Raw genomic sequence first — 22,302 nt, 5'->3', positions numbered from 1 at the left:
ACTGTAAAACGATTCAGTCTATATATATTTAATTTCAGTCATTCATTCTTTTTCCTTCGGCTTAGTTTCTTTATTAATCAGGGGTCACCACAGTGGAATGAACCGCCAACTTGCATATGTTTTTACATAGCGGATGCCCTTCCAGCTGCAACCCAACATTGGGAAAACACCCATACACTCTCATTCACATATACACTAGGGCCAATTTAGTTTATTCAATGCACCTATAGGCCATGTTCTTTGACTTGTGGAAGAAACTCAGGCGAACACTGGGAGAACAATCAAACTCCACATAGAAATGCCAACTGACCCAGCGGGACTTGAACCTGCGACCTTCTTGATGTGAAGCACAGTGCTAACCACTAAGCCACCGTGACGCCCCGTGTTAAATTTCAGTTATTCGTAATTTGTGTTCATCTTAATGTGCCACTGGCTGCATGTTAATGTTTAATTAAACAAATAATCAACAAAATATGTTCAAAACAATTTAATACACATTAAGCTGTTTTCTTTTAACATGTTTATTTGTAATATACTATAAAGGCGAAATAAAAGATACTATTTTAAAATGTTTATTTTCAGGCTATTCTGAGATATTTAACAGAGGTCGCCTGCAGAGGGCGCCATGTGGAATTAAATATGCAGTCCCACAATGCATTTCGCTTGTGCCTACATAAAGATGTTTTCTATAGTTTTAAAATTATTTCTTTGTAGCAGTTGCATAAACGACACGGGTATCTATACAAAAAACATAACTAATTGTAAATTGCCCATCTGCTTCTTTTTAATACGTTTTACTTGCGCCAGCGTTTGTGTCACCGTCGTCGATAAGAATGTCGAAAGTAGTGAGGTCGGTCCGTCTGATTGAGAATGGTTGGAAAATTGCTCTTTTAGTATTTGTCTAGCAGGCTTCCTTTAAAAGGAAGCCCACAACAGTGTTCAAAGACAGATGGTCATTCCAGTATAGATGATGCCATAATGGCAGGAGTTTATCTTATTGTCGACTCGTTTGAAACCCGTGGATCTAGTATTTCTTTGTAATTTTCTATAATTATGTCTGTATATATATATAGTCCTGATTAATCTGAAAGAAACACTGAATTGGTTATATTATTTTTAAATAAGTTCCCTTCTCATATTTATTACTGAAGATTACAACGAAATACTTAAATCACGTATATGAGATATATATGTTGAGTACGTGCATTAACCCCTTAACTGCCCCACCAATCTTTTTTTTGATTGAATTAACTCCAAATATCACCAGTTAACACAATCAATGCATTTTTTTCAACACATCCTATAATTTCTAAAATATCAACCTCTACCAAATTGTTGATGCGGGTTTATGGTACCGAAATTAATACATATACTATAAATAATAATTTATTTTTTAAATTTATTTAAAAACATAATTAAAGTAAAACATTTTTGAACACTAAATCATCTTTATTTTCTGAAGTATGCCATAAAATATCCATATATTTTTTACAATAAAACCAAAATCAAGTGTAGTAGTGCAACAGGATTATGCTTGTTTGATTTTTTTTGTAAACCAACAATGCTGTGTGTGTAAACCAGTATTTAAAACAGTAACTCTTTCAATTACTTTAGCAGTCATTATTTATAACATTCAAAATATGGTCAACCATTTGTACATAACAGTTTTAAAACGAACAAAGAAGTAAATAAACTGAATATGCGATCTAAAAAGCTCATTGAAGGTTGAAGGAATTCTAGTTTTCCGCAACTGCAAATATCAACTGAGCATTTCTGAATGCCGCGAAACAATGCACTGACAGTTCGCAGCATATGGAGCATGTAGAAGAGGATTAGATCAGTGCAGCTGCCTGGAGGAACACCAACACTAGAGGGCAGTGTTATGACGCCTTTATACCAAACACAACACACACTTTACTATACTGTCAAAATAACTAGTTCTTTAGTTTCTGTATCTCATTCGTTACATCACCACCCAAACCCAATCTCAGATTTATTATTTACACTTTTTTTTTTCCTGAATGTCCGTTAAATCACGTGACTCTGATATCGCGGCTCTTTCAGATGTTCGGCGATGAACTGAAATGGTACGAGTGTTGCGCAAAAAGGCGTTTGCGACATTAGAGAGTGAAGGTCGCCGGGTTTTTAGTGAATGGTGTGAGAGGTGGCTAGAGAGAGGAGGAGTAGCGGGACGGACGGAGTAAAGGGCTGCGCAGAGACTCACGAGGGCCACACACTCGCGGAAACCCGAGCGCAGCTACTTCCGCCCACACTAAAGATGGCGGCTCCCTTCATGGAGAAATTAGCCGAATATTTAGATTCACCCGAACCGGCCGTTCGGCTGATTTTGTCCATCTTAATAGGTAAGTGAACGGCGCACGTGTGCGGTCTTTTCGGCTTTGCGTAAAGAGGACGTGCTGAGTCCTGTTGGGAACCACTGGAAACCTGTACAGTGAATGTTAGGTGTAGTAGAAAGTGTGCTCAGATCCCACAGCTGGCCAACCTGCCTCCAGCAACTCTAAAAACACGGTGCCAGCTCCAGCTTTCTCCATTCACAACGGCTCCAGCCCAAAAAACAGAGGTCGATAAGGGTGACCTACATGCCAGGCGAGATTTCATGGTTAACTGCACTCACAACTAACTGCCAGGCAACTAGTTGAACTCATTCTGACAGCTGACTTCTCGCTGTGCAACTGTGTTTTGGTTTGTTGGACCTGCGGTTAGATAGAGGGTTTCAATGCAAAATGAGTCGGCATTTGAAGGTCTCAGGTGACTCGTTGATAATAGCAGGGGGTGTGAGGGCAGATAGCAGGCTGATCTGGACTTTGGCCAGGTGAATTTCAGTGGCCTGTTCTTCCACTTCAACCAGATGAATGACATTTGGGACACCCGAGTCTGTTTGCTCATTTGCATAATTCCAGTGAATTCACTGGTACATTGCTGATGTGTGTAAATGTGTCTGTGAAGTTTTTATGTGAATGGATCTATATAAAAGCCGTTCTAGCGTTTATTTGCTTGACTCGTTTGTCAATGAAGCAATTGTTTAATTGATAATGAAGCATTAAGGCAAAATGTAATCAAGAACAGCTTTGCTTTTGTTTTTTGAAAAGAAGGATTTCCTGCAAACTTGTTTTACATTGAATTAGGAAAAGTAAAATGCATTGTTTTTAATGAGGATAGTGTTTTTATGTTGTCTTATCATTTAGATTACGTCCATTTAAGGGGCGGCATGGTGGCTCAGTGGTTAGCACTGTCACCTCACAGCAAGAAAGTCGCTGGTTCGAGTCCTGACTGATAGTTTAGTGAAAAATGAATGAATGATGACTTATAAAGCAATTCCAGCATTATAGATGTGACATTTGCTGTAAAAACCTGAAACATGAATTAACAGAGAAAGTATACGTTAACATTATATTGAAACATCTGTTTAAATTTTCCAAAACTACTAATTACAGAGTTATGCGAACAGAAATATGTCAATCTTTAAACTTTTTTTAATATTTTAAATGAGGGAAATGAGCATGCGTTATGGATGTGACCTAAAAAGGCTTCGAGTTTACAGTATACAACATACTTTGTAGAAATTCTGTCAATTAAACTGCACAACCCAAAGGAAGTAATGATAATCAAAAGGATAAGAGTTGGCTCACTATAGAACAAAAACTATTGATTTTATTTTATTACACATTTTTGCATTTATAAGGGAAAACTCTGTGTTATTTATGCGACATCTCTCTGTTATGGATGTGGCGGATGTGAAATTGCCACTTGTGTGACTTTGGTAAACCAAATATAATAGTTTTAAAACATTGACAGAGACATTTTTGAGTGTTTTTAAAGTACTCTAAAATACTTGTTTGAACAAAAACCTAGATACAGTTTCGCTATTTTGGTGAAAACTTAATTTTTTTTGTGGCAAGGTTAACATTTGCATGGAATTGCTTAATATTCACTTGAGTTATTTTTTGTTAAACCAAAACTGAATTGTTAAAAATAGTTTTTGTTACTTAAAATAATGTTACACTAAATTAAATTGAAAGAAATGAAAACAAGAAATGCTGACTCTGTATCAGGCTGTCCGTTAAAAGTCTTAAATGCTATTTTACAAGGTATTACATTTGGTTACAGTATGCTAAAGTTTGCCTGAATATCTTTGAATATTGGGATGCTGTGTAGTTTATGAAATCAAATCCTGCTAGACATCTCGCTGCTTAGTTTACTGCAGTAAGCAGGGAAACACTGTTATTCCTGCTGTTGTAAATGTCTTACCTGCTGGATTAACATTTTTATTCAGTATATAAATACAGTTTTAGTTTAGGATTCGTATCTTGCAATCAGTATTTAGTAAATATACTGCAAGTTAAAATGTCGGCAATGTTGCTTGTTGAAACCTGAGGTGGTGAAGAGTCCTAAAAAAGGTCTTAAAAGTTATTGAATTTCAATCTCTGATTCCTGTATATACCCGATGTAACTAACTGTAATGTAAAACAAAAAAGATAAATATATAATGTAAATGTATTTTAATTGTATTTAAAATTATTTTCATACCTTGGCAGTAATCACTAGCTTAACTAAAATACAGTTCAAAAACTGTTTAAAGCAGTCGGAGAGTAATAAAACAATAACAAAAACAATCAAACGACAGAGTTAAATAGACAAGTTAAATACAAGTTAAATAAACATTGTCATGTTTGTCAAAAGTTTGTAGGTGTTTATGTAGAGAAACTTAATCAAATGTACAATTGATACCATTGCATAGTCATCCTCATCGTATAATCTTAGTTATTAAACAGTTATACATAGGCATGGGCCGGTATAAGATTCTGACGGTGTGATAACCTTAGATAAAAATATCACAGTTTCGCAGAATTGTGATTACTGCTCTAAAATATATTCTTCTTAAATGTCTGGGTAAAAACTCAACCTTTTTTCCCATTTGAAAACAATATATTTTATTTTGAGGAACATTTAAAATATTTTAGAACAGTAAACATGTCAGACTAAATGAATTATTAACACAGATTTCTTTACAAATTAAAACAGAATCGTTTCTGCTGGAGATACTGTTGTCCTAAAAAAAAACATAAATAAAAATTTGTACACACACCTCAGGAGCGGTCTTGCAGAAAATTGAAGTTTTAAAACCTTTACTTTTCCAAACCGCTGTATACCTTGAAAACTGTTATCATCCCATGCCTAGTTATACATGAATCTTAAAACATGAATTTTAAAACATGATCTTTCAAGTTTGACTTTTTGTCCAGTGTTAGTCTTGTGTTTGTTAGCTGTATTTTTTTGTATACTAAAATAGTATAGATATTATTATCAGTCATGTTGGTTAGTTATTAACCTCTAGCATAAAAGCAATAATTGTGTGTAATAAACAGCATTTTAAAATTGTTAGTTTGGGACATTTCCTAACCTTTTTCTCAAGTTTTTTTTATGCTTACAGACGTCAGATTGTCATCTCTTTAGCTTGATTTTTACACTAGCCACATCCTCAACTGATCTCACACACAACTATCAATCATACGTTTGTTTCTCTAGTATGATGACGTGCACTTCAAGGAATTTGGGCTTGTCAAATTTCTTCTATTTATTTCATGTGACGGTTAGAAGCATTTATCTGCAGTTAAGACTAATCTGTTTTCTCTTTTTTTCCCCTGTAGGTTATCCATTTGCACTGGCGTACCGCTGGTTTTTATTTTATCAGTCCTCAACAGTTCTTCATCTCTTCCACACATTCACCGGGCTGGCACTAGCCACGTTTAATTTTGGTAAGAGAGAAAACCGTACAGAGAAGGAGCATTGAACCAAAAACTGTCATATCTTGTCTCTTGCAACTGTAACATGTTAAAAATGGATCTACTAGACCTTTTAGCCTCACACTAGGGGTATGAGGGCATTAATGTCAGTGGTGTGATCTGTGGCAGGGCTTGTTTTCTAGCACTCAGTTAGCGCCTGTTTTCCATATTTAGACCTGAGCATTTTTCCGCCTGTAGTAGTTCAACACCACAGGTTTCCTTTTAACATGAATTTGCTCTTTTCACACAGGTTTGATAGCGTCTTATCTTATCACAGTGAAATGTTAGGTCTAATCTGTGTACATATTATATAGATCAGCAGCACTGACAATACTGAGCAACAGTAAAGCAGGTTTTTTTTCCGTAACCAAGGTTATGTTCCTACAACTAGCTGTAAATTTGTGCCCAAGTTCAAGAGGTTTTAAGATTGTTTTTTCTCCATTGAGAAAAGTGAGGTGTTTAAATAAGAATTAATTATAAGAATATACTATATTAATTATAAGCTTTACACTACCGGTCAAAAGTTTGGGGTTAGGAGGATTTTTAAATGTTTTAAAATAAGCTTATCCTGCTCACCTATGGGGATAGATTTGTTTCTTTATTATTCAATCAAAACTATTTAGTTTTAGGGGAAATTAAGTACATAGTAATTAAAAAAATAAAAGATTGCAAATAAAAAAGTCATCTAATTAAAAACGTATGTCAATGATAATAAAATACTTTGGAGTCATTCATTTTGCTCTCTGTTCTGCTGTCATTTGTCACACATATAGAATCTTTGCTTGCGAGTTGAAATGTTTTGACCTCAGTTACTGAGGTGCAAAATGTTTCAATAAATTATTTTTAATAAAATTAATTATTTTTAATGAATAACTTTAAATAAATTATTCCAGTGATTTTTACATATGAATTTTCAGCTTCATTACTCTAGTCTTCAGAGTGACATGGTCCTTCAGAAATCACTCTAATATGAATTATTATTATTATTATTATTATTATTATTATTATTATTAATGGTAGTAGTAATAAAAGCAGTAATGACTGGTTAATAATTTCATTTGAAACTACATACAATAAGTAATAAATAAATATTAAATAAATAAATATTTAACAATTTAACATTTCTTAATAAATGCTACCTTGATGAACAGAATACATTAATTTAAATTATTAAATAAAATTAATTAATAAAAATATTGAATTTAAACTTTTCATATTGACCTTAAACTTTTCACTGGTAGTCTATATTTTTGGTTCAGTTTTTATTTATTGTTTATGTAATATTGCAGTTCTTTTTTTAATATCTGGTTGATTTTTGTCAAAGATACTGGTGTCAGTAGATTTGTCTTGATTGTTCTTACCTGATTTTAGAAACATTGCTGTAAAATGTTAAGGTTAAAATAGAAATTTTAATTGATTATAAAAAAGCTGTGTTTATCGGCTCAAAATAAAATAAGCATTACAATAATACAATATTTAAAACAAGATATTTTTACCGTTTAATTTTTAAAAATGTAATATTAAATAATTTAAAAAGATTTTTTATTTTAATATATTCTAAATATACATTTTGGTTCTGCTTATGTTTTATAAAAAACAGTAATATATGTGTTTTTTTCTTCTATAAAAGGCTAATTTCATACCCTAGACATTTCTAAATATTATTACATAAATATTATTATAGAATTGTTACAGAATAATATTACTTAGTCATAAAATTAAAAATTGTTCACCCAAAAGTGAAGATTCTGTTAATATTTACGCTGTTTATCCAAACTTGTTAGAGTTTCTTGCTTTTGTTGAACACAAAAGAAGATATTTTGAAGAATGTTGAAAACCGGTAGCCATTGACATTCAAAGTGTTTTCATACAATGAAAGTCAATTGTTAGGCTCATACTTTTTTTATTAGCATAAAAATGAAACCCATTTGATGAGTGAATTTTCATTTTGGGTGAATTATCAGTTTAATAAGCTCACAACATTACTAGTTTTTAATTTTATTTTTCACTGTAACCTGTTCGATGTCGTAATCATTCTTTTAATACCTCCTGAATAATTTCCTCTTGAATAATTTGGCTGTTGTTCAATATTTAAAGGACAAGCCCTGCTCTTCTAAAGTTATCGACTCTTATTTGTCTTTGAGAATAATGGAGGGAAAGTAAAAGGAATCCTGCCTAACTGCTCTTCAGGCTGTGGTAATGATTTCCTGGTGACTGTGGCTTTGACACCATCAAGATTGTGACACAGGGACATGAGGTTTTGTTGCTATGTCAAAAAGCCCTGTGTGAGAGTCAGGTTAATGAAAATATGAGGGGCAGGTTGAAAAGCAAGCCGATGAAAACAAATGAGCGTTGTTTTGGGAAATATGGGGCTTAACTTGTGCTTGTTTTCTGTGTATTCATTTCCCTTGTGCTGCATTTGGATCTAACAGCAGGTGTGTTTTCATCTGAGTTATTTCACCTTTGCTTTTTTGGAATCTCTTTCTGTCTTTCTATGTTATCTTTCGGTTATATCTTAAGAAATAGTTGTCACCAAAAATTATAATTGTCATTCCCATCGTTTACACACCCTCATGTTTTCCAAACCCATCTAGCTTTTCCTGTAGATAGCAAGAGAATAATTTTTTGAAGAATTTCTTTATCCACTTCCAAAAAAAAATGAATGTAAATGGGAGCTGGGTTTGACAGGCTCCAAAATGCACCACAAAAGTGTAGCTCAAGCATCATAAACGATTTATTTCAGCTCCTACTTGTGATTAAAAACACGAATCTAGTTGTTTTCCGCTGATATTCTTTCATTGTTCCTTACTGATTAACTCTACTGTATGCAAGTAGTTTAGACATTAAAGGTGCAGTAGTTGATCTGCCAAAATGCTATCCGTTAGCATCATATTTTTGAAACGCAGTCCCTTCTCTGCTGTCCAAAGCCACACCTCCTGAATTCACGAATGCTGGCCTCAAAGGGCACCTATTTTACACCCTTTTTTAAGGATTAAGATAAGTCTTTTGTGTCTCCAGAATGTGTCTGTAAAGTTTCAGCTCAAAACACCCATCAGATTATTTATTATTTATTTTCACAATATTGGAATTTTTAGCTCTGAACACATTGTAGCTGTTTTTGTGGCCTGTGCCTTTAATGCTAGTTTCCCCACCCACCGTTCCCACGTGCCTGTCAGAGTGTGCCTCAATCTCCACTTTGGCTGTGTCAGATATACAGCACAGTAACAGACATGAAGGAAGCAGATCTCGCATAACGTTTGTGAGAAATACTACAGTAAGAACTTTCCCAATGATTATTTGATGTATTTGTTGTGGAGTTATTTTAAGCCTTTGTGCGACAATGAGGCACACACAATGTCGTTACAAAGATCACACACATACACACAGACCCACACACAGCACGTGCGTTTAACTTTGCACTGTTTTTAGCACGGCAAATGTGACAGGATGCACATTAATATCCACTGCTGTATGGATATCCGTTATGTTAATGTACAAAATAAACCTGATTTAACGTCCACAAACCAGGATTGAAGCGTCTTCTTTTATAATTGTACTGACATGCAGCTGTGGTGAGAAAGACAGTAAAATCGCTGTAATTCATTATAAACATGCACTGTTTTCAAAACGTTTTAAACTTGTGAAACCCATTCTTGATCACATTTGATGATGATTGATGATCACAGCGAGCCGAACAGATCTTTTAATCCCAGTTGCTTTGGGCACGTCCTGTGTTATTGAAATGATTATAAGCATTACTATGGAGACATGTTAATACACGGCTGTCAATCAATTCGGTGGGCGTGGAAACCACACTCCTATGTCACGTTGCAAAATGGCCTCAAAATGGGAGGGATTTGGATCCTATTTTAACGTCAGGAAATAAAAAAAAGAGGCTTATTGTCTTTAAATCACTCCAATATGACTGTGGACACACTATACCTACATAAAGTTCTGTCCAAACAGCTTCTAAAAGATCATTTTTGTCATAGGTGCCCTTTAAAGATGATATTAGGCAAGCCACTACTTTGTCATTCGCCAAACTTTATAATACTACAATTCTGAATGAAAAACTGTATTATTCATTCATTTTCTTTTCGGCGTAATCCCTGTATTAATCCAGGGCCGCCACCGCGGAATGAACCGCCAATTTATCCAGCACATGTTTTACACAGCAGATGCCCTTCCAGCCGCAACCCGTCTCTGGGAAACGTGCACACACAAACGCCGGATCTGAGTGAACGCGTGCACAGATGTAAATCCACAGTTTGGGCTACTTATGAAAATTATGGAAGTTATCAGCTGGACAATGTTTAATTGGATGAACATTTTTTAGTTTTATGCCTTAATATAAACATACATATAAATACATTTAGATCATTTACTTTAATCATTACTATTGGAATATGAAGAGAATTTCAACCAGCACAACAAAAAATGTTTCTGAAGACAATCACCTGCTGCACCTTTTAAAAAACTTTCTTTAGAAATTTTTAGACATTAAAAAACTGTCTTTTTTTATACTGCAGCTTTGATTGCTGCTCAAAATCTAGTGGAAAGATGCAGTGTCAAATAAAACCCAGACTAAATTAAACGGATAGTTCACCCAAAAAGGAGAGTTATCTCATCATTTCCTCTCCTCATCATTTTTTAACCTTATCATTTATGTTTTAGATCTATTTGAGTTTCTTTATTCTGTTGAACACAAAGGAAGATATTTCAATTAAAGCTGCCTCATCAACTTCCGTAGTAGGTAAAAAATACAATGATAATAGATCAATAGTCCAGCGACCAGCATTTTTACAACAGAAAAAAGTAACTCCAATAGGTTTGAAAAAGTGAAGGGCGAGTAAACGATGGCAGAATTTTCATTTCTGAACTTTCCCTTTAAGCCTGCTTTAGTCCACCTCAGGCTCCTGTACAGTTATAAAACAGTACATTACAAATGCATTCATGCCAACTTTACCTCTAGTCTTTTTAATCACACATGCACTGTAAATTTACCATTTGATCTTGCTCTATTTTGTTTGCTAGACATCTGTGGGTCGAAAAAATCTATTTTATAACAGGACTTGTCTGTTAATATTATACTAAATAAGCGATAATGTGTGGTTTAAAAAATTAAAAAATGCTTTCATAACTATACATGACAGCTTCTCTCTCAAGCACAAATCTGAATGTCTGCTGTCGTCATGCATTTCAAAGATTTAATAATTATTGTTATTTACAGTAGGAATTAAATGGCTTTGGTGTTTAATATGTGCTTGCAATGTTTAAACAATAAACTGTTTATTTATAGCTGTATTATAGCTTCCCTAAATGATATAGTGTTTTTTTAATAAGTTCTAGGTAATTACACTTTCTGGGTCAATAGTACTTTTAATGGTGCTGTTGTTATTTTGGAGCTTGGCATGCAGAAACCATTGCAAAATTTCAGGAATTTTCATGGCTGGAAACGTTCCATGGGAATACACTGAATTTGGTCAATTGAAGGTTAGCCTATGAGTACTTTTAAATTGTAATTTAAAAAGTATCTTACTGCATAATTTTGGTTTAACAACCAGATTTAATCCAATTCACTACCTTGCCCATTCCTCAAATCACATTTATCAGAAATTTTCCGCCACTTTGCAACCCTACATACACAGTCCTCACTGTATAAAAACAGAGAACTTGTGTTAATCTTCTTTTGTCCTTAACTCATATGTGTTTAAATGACTCCAGAGTGTCTAAAAGGTGACACTGTTGTCATTTTGATACCCAGTTCTCTTTTTAATAGCTGTTAATCTGTTAACTCCCAGTCAAGTACCACTGGATTGCAATAACGTCATGTTTTCTGTCCTTTTCTCAGGGTCTCAGGTCTATCACTCGTTGTTATGTGTAGTCATTCAGTTCTTGTTGCTGAGGCTCATGGGAAGGACGGTCACATGCGTCCTGACTAGCTTTATCTTTCAGATGGTGAGACAACACACACATTCATTTTATCTCTGGTACTGCTTGAAATGTTGTAATGTTCATTGCATCATGTATCTAGCTCGCATTTTAAAGGGATAGTTCACTCAAAATGAAAATGCTGTCATTATTTACTCACCCTTTACTTGTTCCAAATATGTTTCTTTCTTCTATTTAACACAAATGAAGATATTATGAAGAATGTTGGGAAAAGCAGCCATTGACTTCCATAGAATTTGTTTTGTTCCCACTATGAATGTCTATGACTGATTTTTCCAACTTTACATAGAACATCTTTAAAAATGTATTGAAGACATTTTGGTTTTTGAGTAAATTATCCCTTTAAGACTGAGGTACTATAACTTTTTCTACACTTATTCTTGTAATGAACTCATAGTGACTTGTAAGCCATGAATAATGTTAGATTTTATGCTTAGGTCATTTAAAATACAGGTATAAAAATATGATTAAATTCCCTTGATGAGATTTTCTGCCTGATCTACACACTGCTTGAGAAGCACTACAAAAAAGTCTGTATTTACAGTTGAAATCTGAATTATTAGCCCCCCTTTGAATTTTTTTTGTCTTTTAAAATTTTTTTCCCAAATGATGTTTAACAGAGCAAGGAACTTTTCACAGTATGTCTGATAATATTTTTTCTTCTGGAGAAGGTCATATTTGCTTTATTTTAGCTAGAATAAAAGCGGTTTTACATTTTTTAAAAGCCATTTTAAGGTACAAATTATTAGCCCATTTAAGTTATATTTTTTTTCGATTGCCTACAGAACAAACCATCATATTCAATAACTTGCCTAATTAACCTAACCTGCCTAGTTAACCTAATTAAGCCTTTAAAAGTCACTTTAAGCTGTATAGAAGTGTCTTGAAAAAATATCTAGTCAAATATTATTTACTGTCATCATGGCAAAGAGAAAATAAATCAGTTATCAGAAATGAGTTAATAAAACTATTATGTTTAGAAATGTGTTGAAGAAATCTTCTCTCCTTTAAACAAATTGGGGAAAAATATAAACGGGGGGGCTAATAATTCAGAGGGGCTAAAAATTCTGACTTCAACTGTATGTTATTGTTTTTTTTCCTCTGAGGTCAAACTGACCCAGTTATAGTTTTAAAATGTTGTGCTGTTTCAATTTTGATTAGGTCAGATGAACCTGAAATTATATGAAGGGAGCAAAAATGAGCTTTAATTTTGAAGTTGACATGCACTTCATACATTTGAGGTCTCTATGACCTCAGACAGAAAATCGGTAAAAGTGACTCTCGTTAGAACTGAGGGTATATTTTTCTTTTGTGTGTGTTTGTGTGTGTGTGTGTGTGTGTGTGTGTGTGTGGCAGATATATCTGTTGACGGGTTATTACTACACAGCTACAGACGAGTATGATATCAAATGGACCATGCCTCATTGTGTCCTCACGCTCAAACTCATCGGTAGGATTTCCTGTCTCTCTCTCATCTGCTTTTTCTAAGTATGTAAAATACTTTTATAATCACTAGTAAGTCATTTTTTCTATATTTTGGTGTACACAAACTGACAAAACTAGCTGTCTTGTCGCCTATCCAAGTTTTAGGAACAACAAATAATAACATGACTTCTAGTTGATCATTGGCTTATATGAAAGGCAAAGACCTCTAGGCAAGGCAAGGCATGATCACGCCTTGATTTTTAAATATTTAATTAGGGAAGTAAGGTCTGACTTTGCTTATACAAATGTCTGATATAAAGTCATGGTGCAGTGAAAAAGAATTAATATTGTGTATGACTCCCATGAACTTGGAGGACTGCATCCATACATCTTTGCAATAACTCATAAGTCATCTGGAATGGCAAAGAAAGTGTTCTTGCAGGTCTCCCAGAGTTCATCAAGATTCTTTGGAGGCCTCTTCAATGCCTCCACCTTAGTCTTACCACTGACATGCTCAATAATGTTCATGTTTGGTGACTGGGTTGGCCAATCCTGGACCACCTTGACCTCCTTTGCTTTCAGGAACTTTGATGTGGAGGCTGAAGTATGAGAAAGAGCGCTGTCCTGCTGAACAATTTGCCCTCTCCTGTGGTTTGTACTGTAATGGGCGGCACAAATGTCTTGATACCTCAGGCTGTTGATGTTGCCGTCCACTCTGCAGATCTCTTGCACGCTCCCAAACTGAATGTAACCCCAAACCATGATTTTTTCCTTCACCAAACTTGACTAATTTCTGTGAGAATTGCTCCATTTGGGTTCCAATAGGTCTTCTGCAGTATTTGTGATGATTTGGATGCAGTTTAACAGATGATTCAGTGGAAAAATCTACCTTCTGCCATTTTTCCAAATGATCAACTAGAAGTCAAGTTATTATATGTTGCTCTTACAACTGGGATCCACAACAAATCTTTTGTAAGGTAGTTTGGTGTGTCAGTAGGAAATAAGTTTATATTTTCAAACATTATTTTGCTATTAATTATAACAGCCAAGGCTTTTGTAAGCACAAGCGGGATTCCAAGAGGAAATGGAGATTTTCATCCATATATGTTTGTAAAATACTATAAACATTAAACACTGGCATGTAATGTGTTTTCTATTAATGTAAAATTGCATCACTTCTGTAAATGAGATCAATTAATTGTGTACACCAAAATGGCAGGTCTCAAATTAGGGGAAAAAAATTATATATATATATATATATATAAGTCAATTATTTTAAATCCTACAGGATATTATAGTTACAATCACTTACAAAATGCAATGGCAAGATCTACTTGGAAAAAAAATCTAACAATCTAAAGTCCAGCTGAGGCATCACAACATCATGTATCATGTTTAGGATCATGAAGACCACTTAATGTACAGTACAGAATAGTAGATTTTCAAATTTCAGGTTTTTCAGTTATTTTCTATTTCAACTAAACAATTATTTTTGTTAATGTTAGTGTTTTTGAATAGTGTTTTGTGTTATTTGAAATCACTTTGAATCATTTTAATTAATTTTATTTTTCAATACATTTAATTTACAAATGTCTTATATTGGCAGAGAACATATAGATACTGTAATGTAATGCACTTAAGTCTTTAAATAATAAAGGTTATAGACTTTAAAATCATGGTATTTTGCCTGTACTTTTTTATTATTAGTGTAATACTAAATTAATATTGCTATTACTATTCATATAGATCAGGGGTCAGGAACCTTTTTTCAGCAAAGAGCCATTTTGAATTTTTTTTGGCAAATGCATTTTTTAAAGAGCCATTAGGGATATATATGAAGCATCGCATGTTGAGCAAGTCCATGTGTTAATAAAGGACAATTTGTAGAATTTCTTTCTTTTCACCCCTAGGTTACCATCGAAATGTAAATGGCATGCCCTTTATTGGTCTCGCGATTCAAGTTAGTCCACAGCGCCACACACGTGCATTGGTTAAAACGTCCTTTTATTCTTATTCATTTTGCTGTAAAAATATACAATAAAAAGGTAATTTTCATTGTATTTTCAAAAGGAAACTGATTTTTAGTGACAGTTTAAATTTTTTATTGAAGGGAGACAGCTGGAGAGCCACATATTTTTGGTGAAAGAGCCACATGTGGCTCCCAAACCATAGGTTCCCTACCCTTGTCATAGATAGTTCACTCAAAAAGTAAAAAAAAAATGTAACCACACTCTACTGGTTCTAAACCTTTATGAGATTTCTTCTATCAAACACAAAAGAAGATATTTTGAAGAAAGCTGAAAACCTGAAACCACTGACTTCAACTATAGGACAAAATACTATGGCAATCAATGGTTACAGGTTTCCAACCTTTTTCAAAAAATCTACTTTTGTGTTCAACAAAAAAAGAAACTCATAAAGGTTTGAAACAAGTAAAGGGTGAGTAAAACTTATTTTTTTGGTGAATTATCCTTTTCATTCCCCTTTTTTATGATTCTATTGTAATTTTCCAATATATAAAAGACTGTGCTCATGTTGTGAATTCATTTTCTCATTGCAGGTTTAGCGCTTGATTACTACGATGGTGGAAAAGATCAAGTGAGTGTGACTTAATGAGCTGCCATGAACTCCCAGCATTTCCATCTCCCTCCTCTCTGTTTGTTCACCTGTCATCCTGCTGTCATTATCTCACTCCTCTTCCTGCATCACTCTTTGTACATGATTTAAGCGCAAGGAGCTGATGGGGATCCTCAGAGTATTTTGAGTTGCGTAGCAGACGTTCAGCTAAATGGCCATAATGGATCAGTGTAATGATGCCTGGCAAGGTGAAGTGTGGCGAACGCTCCCTAAGATGTAATTGTGTAATCTGTTAGTTCTGTACTGCAGTCAGCTCGTCTGCTGCTTAACCGCCTCTGTCTAAATATTAATAGTAGCCGTTGCATGACACAGTTGGCCACTTTGTGATCGTGTGCAGGCGTTTATGTCGCTGATGGTCTCTTAATCAAATTACTGTAGCTCCACCCTAGATATTAATCGCTTACTCACCTTAATGCAATGTTATATTGAGGGTGTAAAGATTACACGATGACCGGTAATAGACCTTGTTAACACCTGCCATTAAAGGGATAGTTGGCACTAAAATGATAATTCTGCCATCATTCACTCACTCGTTCCTAACCAAAGTTTGTTCTGTTAAACACAAAGCAAGAAATTTTGAAAAATGTTGGAAACCTGTAACCATTGACTTCTATAGTGTTTGTTTTTCCTAGAATGGATGTTGAATGGTTACAGGTTTTCATCATTCTTCAGATTATCTGCTTTTGTGTTCAACAGAACAACCACCACAATCAAAACTCACACATATGTAATGAGTCAAGGGTGAATAAATAATAGCAGAATTTAAATATTTGGGTGTACTATCCCTTTAACATCCGGCTCAGGTGATCTGATCTCTAGTGGTCAGATTATTCTTTACACTTTGACCAGCTGTGACATCATCTTTTACTGCATGTTGTTAAATGCGCTGCACTTTTCTACTAACACTCTTAAAGTGTAGCCTTGGCACAGATGCTGTGTTCTGACCTTAGAGGACACACACACACACACACACACACACACACACACATTGTGAAGTTTAAGGAGTGACAAACACTTAGAAAAAGGAGTAAATTTCCTAAATTGTTGTTTTGTGTTTGTACAGAGACACCATTTTGGAGTCCAGCATGTTTGGCAGTAGCAAATTTCACAAGAATAATATACAATGTCCTGTATTTCACAAATATGTGTACAAATATTTGTGGCCAAAAATGTCTTTAAAAAATTACTGATTTTGTGACTGCTTTTCTCAAAACTTATGGCATTATTGGCTTCAATACTTGTGTTTTGCTGTGAAAATACACAAATCTTCTACAAATATATATATATATATTTATATATATCTATTGTTGACCATTGATTGCAAGGTTGCCATGTTCACTTATAATAAGCAGTGCTAATCGAGTGAGTATGTAAGTTGACACCCAGTGGTTGAACTAGGTATTGCACTCCTGGATCAAAACAAACGCAAGCGCAGGTTGCCAGATTGAGGACAGGAGCGAGTGATTTAAACCGTGTTCTAAATAAAAACAACGGCACCCGACAAAAGGAATACTTTGTCCTAACCAACACCTCGAATTGATATATTAGAAACGGCTTCTATTGCTCACAGCTGAACAACCGAAAACTGACAATGATCACCTCAGGTACACCTCATGTGCTTTATTTTGTGTTAAACATTATTAATGTGAGTTTGAATGTCATTTTAAATTATATATATATATATATATATATATATATATATATATATATATACTGAAAGCAACAGATCTTGAAAATAAAAAATAAAAACCTTTAAAATGGAACTTTAGAACTAAACACATATGAGTGAATTACCATGTACATTTATTAATGTTAAAGAGGGTTAATATGTATTAATTAGAAGTGAGTGAGTGCATATTATGTGCTTCTGAAAGACTCTGTTTAAATTTCTGTTGTGTTTTGTCTGGTGCAAACAGCCAAATTGCTCATCACTGCAAACCTCTTCAAGTAGCGTGTTATTAGGACATGGGGTTACAATGTAACCTGCTCATCTAATGTTTACGTTTGTAATGTTTATATCATTTGCTAATTAATAACCTCATGTGGAACTGAATCTGCATCTCATTTTGGAGTCTGCTACTGTCCATCGGAGGTCACATTTCGGTCACGGACGCATGCTTTCAGAGCCTTTCTAAATGAATAAATAAATGAAATAAGTGGTTTTCCACCAAGGCAACCCTCAGTGCTGAAATATAATTGGCTAAACTTGCATTTGGCACGTTAAAATTACAGAAACAAAGACAGAGTTCCAGCATGGAAAACACATTTTTAAAGCAGAATACTTGACTTCAGCATTGTTTTTCAGATAAACAAGAATGTTCACTCAGCATGTTTCTTAAATATCTGCATATTACAGTATTTTTAAGCATTAGAAGAGTCAAAAACCTACATACAGCACCTTTAACTAATCCAGTTCGTGGAGCCAGGATAAGTATACAATATTTATTAGCGTATTATTTCTAATATAAAGAGTTTGGGTTTATGTTTATTATGGGCTTGTTCTTATTTGCTGTTATTCTGGAAATATCTGGCAACCCCCTTTTGCCTAAAGACGTACTTTGTTCCCTGTGATGTCTTGCACTGTGAAGAGAAGTTTTCCATATGATTTAAACATTAAATATGACTTTAACTGTTCGTTCAATTCAGGCCTTTGCCTACTGCGTAGACATTTTGCTAATTTGGTTATCACTTACTGCATTTTCCAGCAGTAATTTCAGCTGTTAAATGTGGTTGTGGTTTAAATGAAAAATATAATGACTTTTTGTTCCCTTTTTTTAATCACGGACCGCTTGTGAAGCAATCACTTGATACAAATCTCAGCAGCGGGTATCAATGGGTTCTTGTAGTCCTCTTTGTTCGTCAGCATGACAATAGCACATTCAAAACAAGACAACAAGCTTTGATTTACAGTACCGTTTAACATTTCGGTCAGTAGGATTAAAAATTAATTGAACTACACCAAATGCAACAGAGACATAAATTGCCATTCTTTATTCACATAAGTAGTAGATGGAGATTAAGTACTGGAAATGCAAACACAGAATTATTGAAGCAGTGCAACAACAGATATGCTAGAGGATTACTAGAGACTGTGCAGTTGTGGAAAAACACAGTCTTTGTATTGCTTTCCTTGTGATCCTTAAAGCTGGATGAGAAACCTTGTTGTGTTGTTTCACAAATCCATTTATTCTTTACATCTGAAATAGCAAGAGTGCATGGAATATCTCGGATGAAGAGTGTAGCATTAGTTTAATATCAGGGATTTGTAGTGTTTCACCATGTTAATAGACAGAATTGCTGATTATAAAGGGTTCTGTTGTCTTTAGTAGTGCCACAACATTTGCTTTCAATGTAACATTAGGAATGACTGAATGGATTTTATTCTTAACTTCCTGATTGCATGTATTATCTGTATTCTTTCTAAGCAAGACTCAATGCAGGCTTCAAAGAGACTGGAAAAAAACGTTTTCAAAAGTAGCAACACACATTTATTTTTACCTTATGTCATTGTTTTATTGATTTTGCATTTAATTTAAGTGTACATCTGAGATCATTAGGACATAAAAAAGGAAGTTCACAACCAGCTTAAAAGTCCCGTGAAGTGCTTTGAAATGTCAAATATGGAATTATTCACATGAAAAAAGCACAATCTCAACTGGAAAGTGAAGAGAGAGTGGGGCATGGAGGAGCCCCTCCCCTTAAAAAAAACAGCCAATAGCATTTGTTTTTATCACAGCTCTGCCAGTGAGTGTGGTTGAGCTCAAGCGCATCAAATAAGAAGCATCCTAAAGGGGGCGGTGCATGTCAGAGTCTAGAGAGCATTTGATTGGTCAAGAATTGATGAGAAATTTAAGTAGAAGGTGACGTGAAAAAAATTGTTGATCCATTTAGGCAGAAGTGACAAACTGCAAGCTTATATCAGTTTTATATTTTCTAAAAGCAAATTTTGTCAATGTTTTGGAGCACACTAGCTTATAGATATCCTTAAAGCTAACAGACTGAAACTAACATCTATATATATTTTTTTATTTAAATTTCACGGGACCTTTAAAAAATAAGCTTGACCCAAAATTTTAACTGTGGGTGTTTATCTGTTGTCTTTCAATCATTTTTGCCTTGTCTTTTACAGCCTATTTTCGTCATTTCTCTCTTGTAATTAATAGGCTTGTTTTCTTTTAATCCACAGTCTAAATTGAGCGCAGAACAGAAGAAGTCTGCTCTCAGCTCTACGCCGTCTCTGTTGGAGGTGTTTGGTTTTTCATACTTTTATGGAGGCTTTCTGGTAGGGCCTCAGTTCACATTGCGAAATTACCAGATGCTGGTGTCTCGAGAGATGACCGATGTTCCAGGACAACCACCAAATAGGTAAGCGGCGTGCACCAAATTTCAAGAGCTTAAACAGTTTGTTCATCCAAAAATGAAAATTCTGTTATTAATTACTCGCGCGCGCACACACTCATGATCCAAACTCTTTAGACATATGTTCATCTTCAGAACACAAATGAAGGTATTTTAGATGAAATCCAAGAGCTCTCTCATCCATCCTCTCTCAAGGTCCAGAAAAGAAAAAAAAGCTTTGTCAGTGCTTTCCGTCTGACTTCAGTGGTTCAACTGTAATCATACGAAGCTCCAAGAACATTTTTGTGCTCCAAAAAACTGTAAACTATTTTTTTAAACCAAGGTATTCTTTTCCACATCAGGTCAGGGTGTGAATTTACCATGGGCAAGGCAGCATATTTGTCACTAGAGTCAGCAGCTCAACACTTAAGCCAAGCTTCATATTGCCTATAGTTAACATGCATCCTGGCCATCCCTTTACATTTCTTTAAATGCACAAAAGTGTTCTTAGAGCTTTGTATGATTACAGCTGAACCACTGAAGTTACATGGAATGTTTTGACCAATGTTTTTGGTTCCTTTTCTGGACTCTGAATGTCTTGTGACCATAACCGTCCACGAAAGACAAGAGAGCTCCTTGGTGAACCAACCCTTTAACGATACCTGTTTAGCCAGCTTCTATCAAAGATTCTGCTTCTGCTGTAATAAGTTGCCTCTTGCCATTCTTTGCATGCAGATAGATTTGCAAGTATTTGTCTGTTACAGTGACAATTCCAGTCTTGTGACTTTTGTTATTTTCTTAAGGGCTCAGCGACAATAAACATGTCCAAGTAACAACTAATCTTTGTTTGTTCATATAATCACTGGATGCCTTAAAGTGGCTCTGTTTTGACCCTTTTTACAAGATGTAAAGTAAGTCTCTGATGTCCCTAGAGTGTGTATGTGAAATTTCAGCTCAAAATATTACACAGATAATGTTTTATAACTCTTTTAAACGGCCCCTTTTAGGCTTTGATCCTATTGTGCCATTTTGGTGACTGCTGCTTTAAATCCAAATGAGATCGTGCTTTTTTTTAAAAGAGGGCAGATCTACACATGTCTATGTGTCAGCGTTGTGGCAGATTCAAAAACAAGAGTAACGTCCATGCTATTGAGTGAGAGATTGTCACTAATGGGCAGGGCTTCCCCCTGAGATGACCTGTACAAAGGGAGAATGTTAATCAAAGTGTTTCTGCAGGCTATTTGTATAGTGTGTGATTATATAAAATAAAATTAATACTTTTTTTTACCTTTTGATGCTGGTTAAACTCACAGACTGTTGTCACACAGCTGTTTAAACCCCGTATAAAAGTGATTTTTGCATAATATGCCCCTTTAAACCCACTTTTTCCCCCCAAAAAATCCTTTTTTGGTTTTGCTAAACCACATGGCCAAACTGTTTTTGCCATTAACCAAACCAAGTAGCCACTAAGGAACAACATTATAGTTGTTCTTTTTATTTGTTCATTTCCAATCACCAAATGACATAATAAATAGAAAATGACAAAAATAGAACTGTTAAATTTTACTTGAATTTGTTGGTTGTATTTATAGACAGTATATATTATACAGGGTTCCCACGCTTCTTGAAAGTACTTCAAAGTACTTGAAATTCAGACATATAGATTCTAGGCCCAAAAAGTGTTTAAAAACAAACAGTTTTTTAAATCTCCTTGAATTAAATTTTAAATTAAATTAGTTTATTTCAACAATTATACTCAATAGTCAAAAAAGAATGAAAAAAAAAGTCTAATTTTGCAAATTTCTTAAATTCCTAAAAATCTGACATTCAATTTTTGTTCAATAACACTGAAAAATAACACACATTTTACCAATATTTCAGCCCCCACATTTGAATATTACAAGTCTTGAATTCAACAAATTTTATTAAACTTCTTTGAACATGACTTTTTAGAACATTCCAAATAGTCATTCATTTTCTTTTCGGCTTAGTCCCTTTATTAATCTGGCATTTGACAGCGGAATGAACCGCCAACTTATCCAGCATATGTTTTACGCAGCGGATGCCCTTCTAGCTGCAACCCATAACTGGGAAACACCCACACACACATTTACACACATACATTACGGAAAAATTAGCTTACCCA

The 22,302-nt window shown here is 34.5% G+C and overlaps 1 protein-coding gene and 1 non-coding gene across 2 annotated transcripts in view; both read left to right on the top strand.

Annotated features, from left to right (window-relative positions):
• Positions 1-877: 877 nt before the first annotated feature.
• LOC130244010 (U7 small nuclear RNA) lies at positions 878-931 on the top strand. The gene has a single exon (XR_008839186.1). It is a non-coding gene; the product is annotated as a U7 small nuclear RNA (small nuclear RNA).
• Positions 932-2,119: 1,188 nt separating this feature from the next.
• The window catches only part of lpcat3 (lysophosphatidylcholine acyltransferase 3), a 49,154-nt gene continuing 28,971 nt past the window's right edge, over positions 2,120-22,302 (top strand). Inside the window, exons 1-6 of the mRNA XM_056475495.1 lie at positions 2,120-2,363; positions 5,670-5,777; positions 11,656-11,762; positions 13,113-13,206; positions 15,742-15,779; positions 20,005-20,183. Of these exons, the coding sequence (XP_056331470.1) occupies positions 2,279-2,363; positions 5,670-5,777; positions 11,656-11,762; positions 13,113-13,206; positions 15,742-15,779; positions 20,005-20,183 (611 nt within the window). The 5' untranslated portion in view covers positions 2,120-2,278. The remainder of the gene's footprint in view (positions 2,364-5,669; positions 5,778-11,655; positions 11,763-13,112; positions 13,207-15,741; positions 15,780-20,004; positions 20,184-22,302) is intronic.

Source organism: Danio aesculapii, chromosome 16 (assembly GCF_903798145.1).
Source record: "Danio aesculapii chromosome 16, fDanAes4.1, whole genome shotgun sequence".
Taxonomy (NCBI): Eukaryota; Metazoa; Chordata; class Actinopteri; order Cypriniformes; family Danionidae; genus Danio; species Danio aesculapii.
The sequence above is the reverse complement of the archived record's forward strand: the minus strand, read 5'-3'. Positions and strand labels throughout refer to the sequence as shown.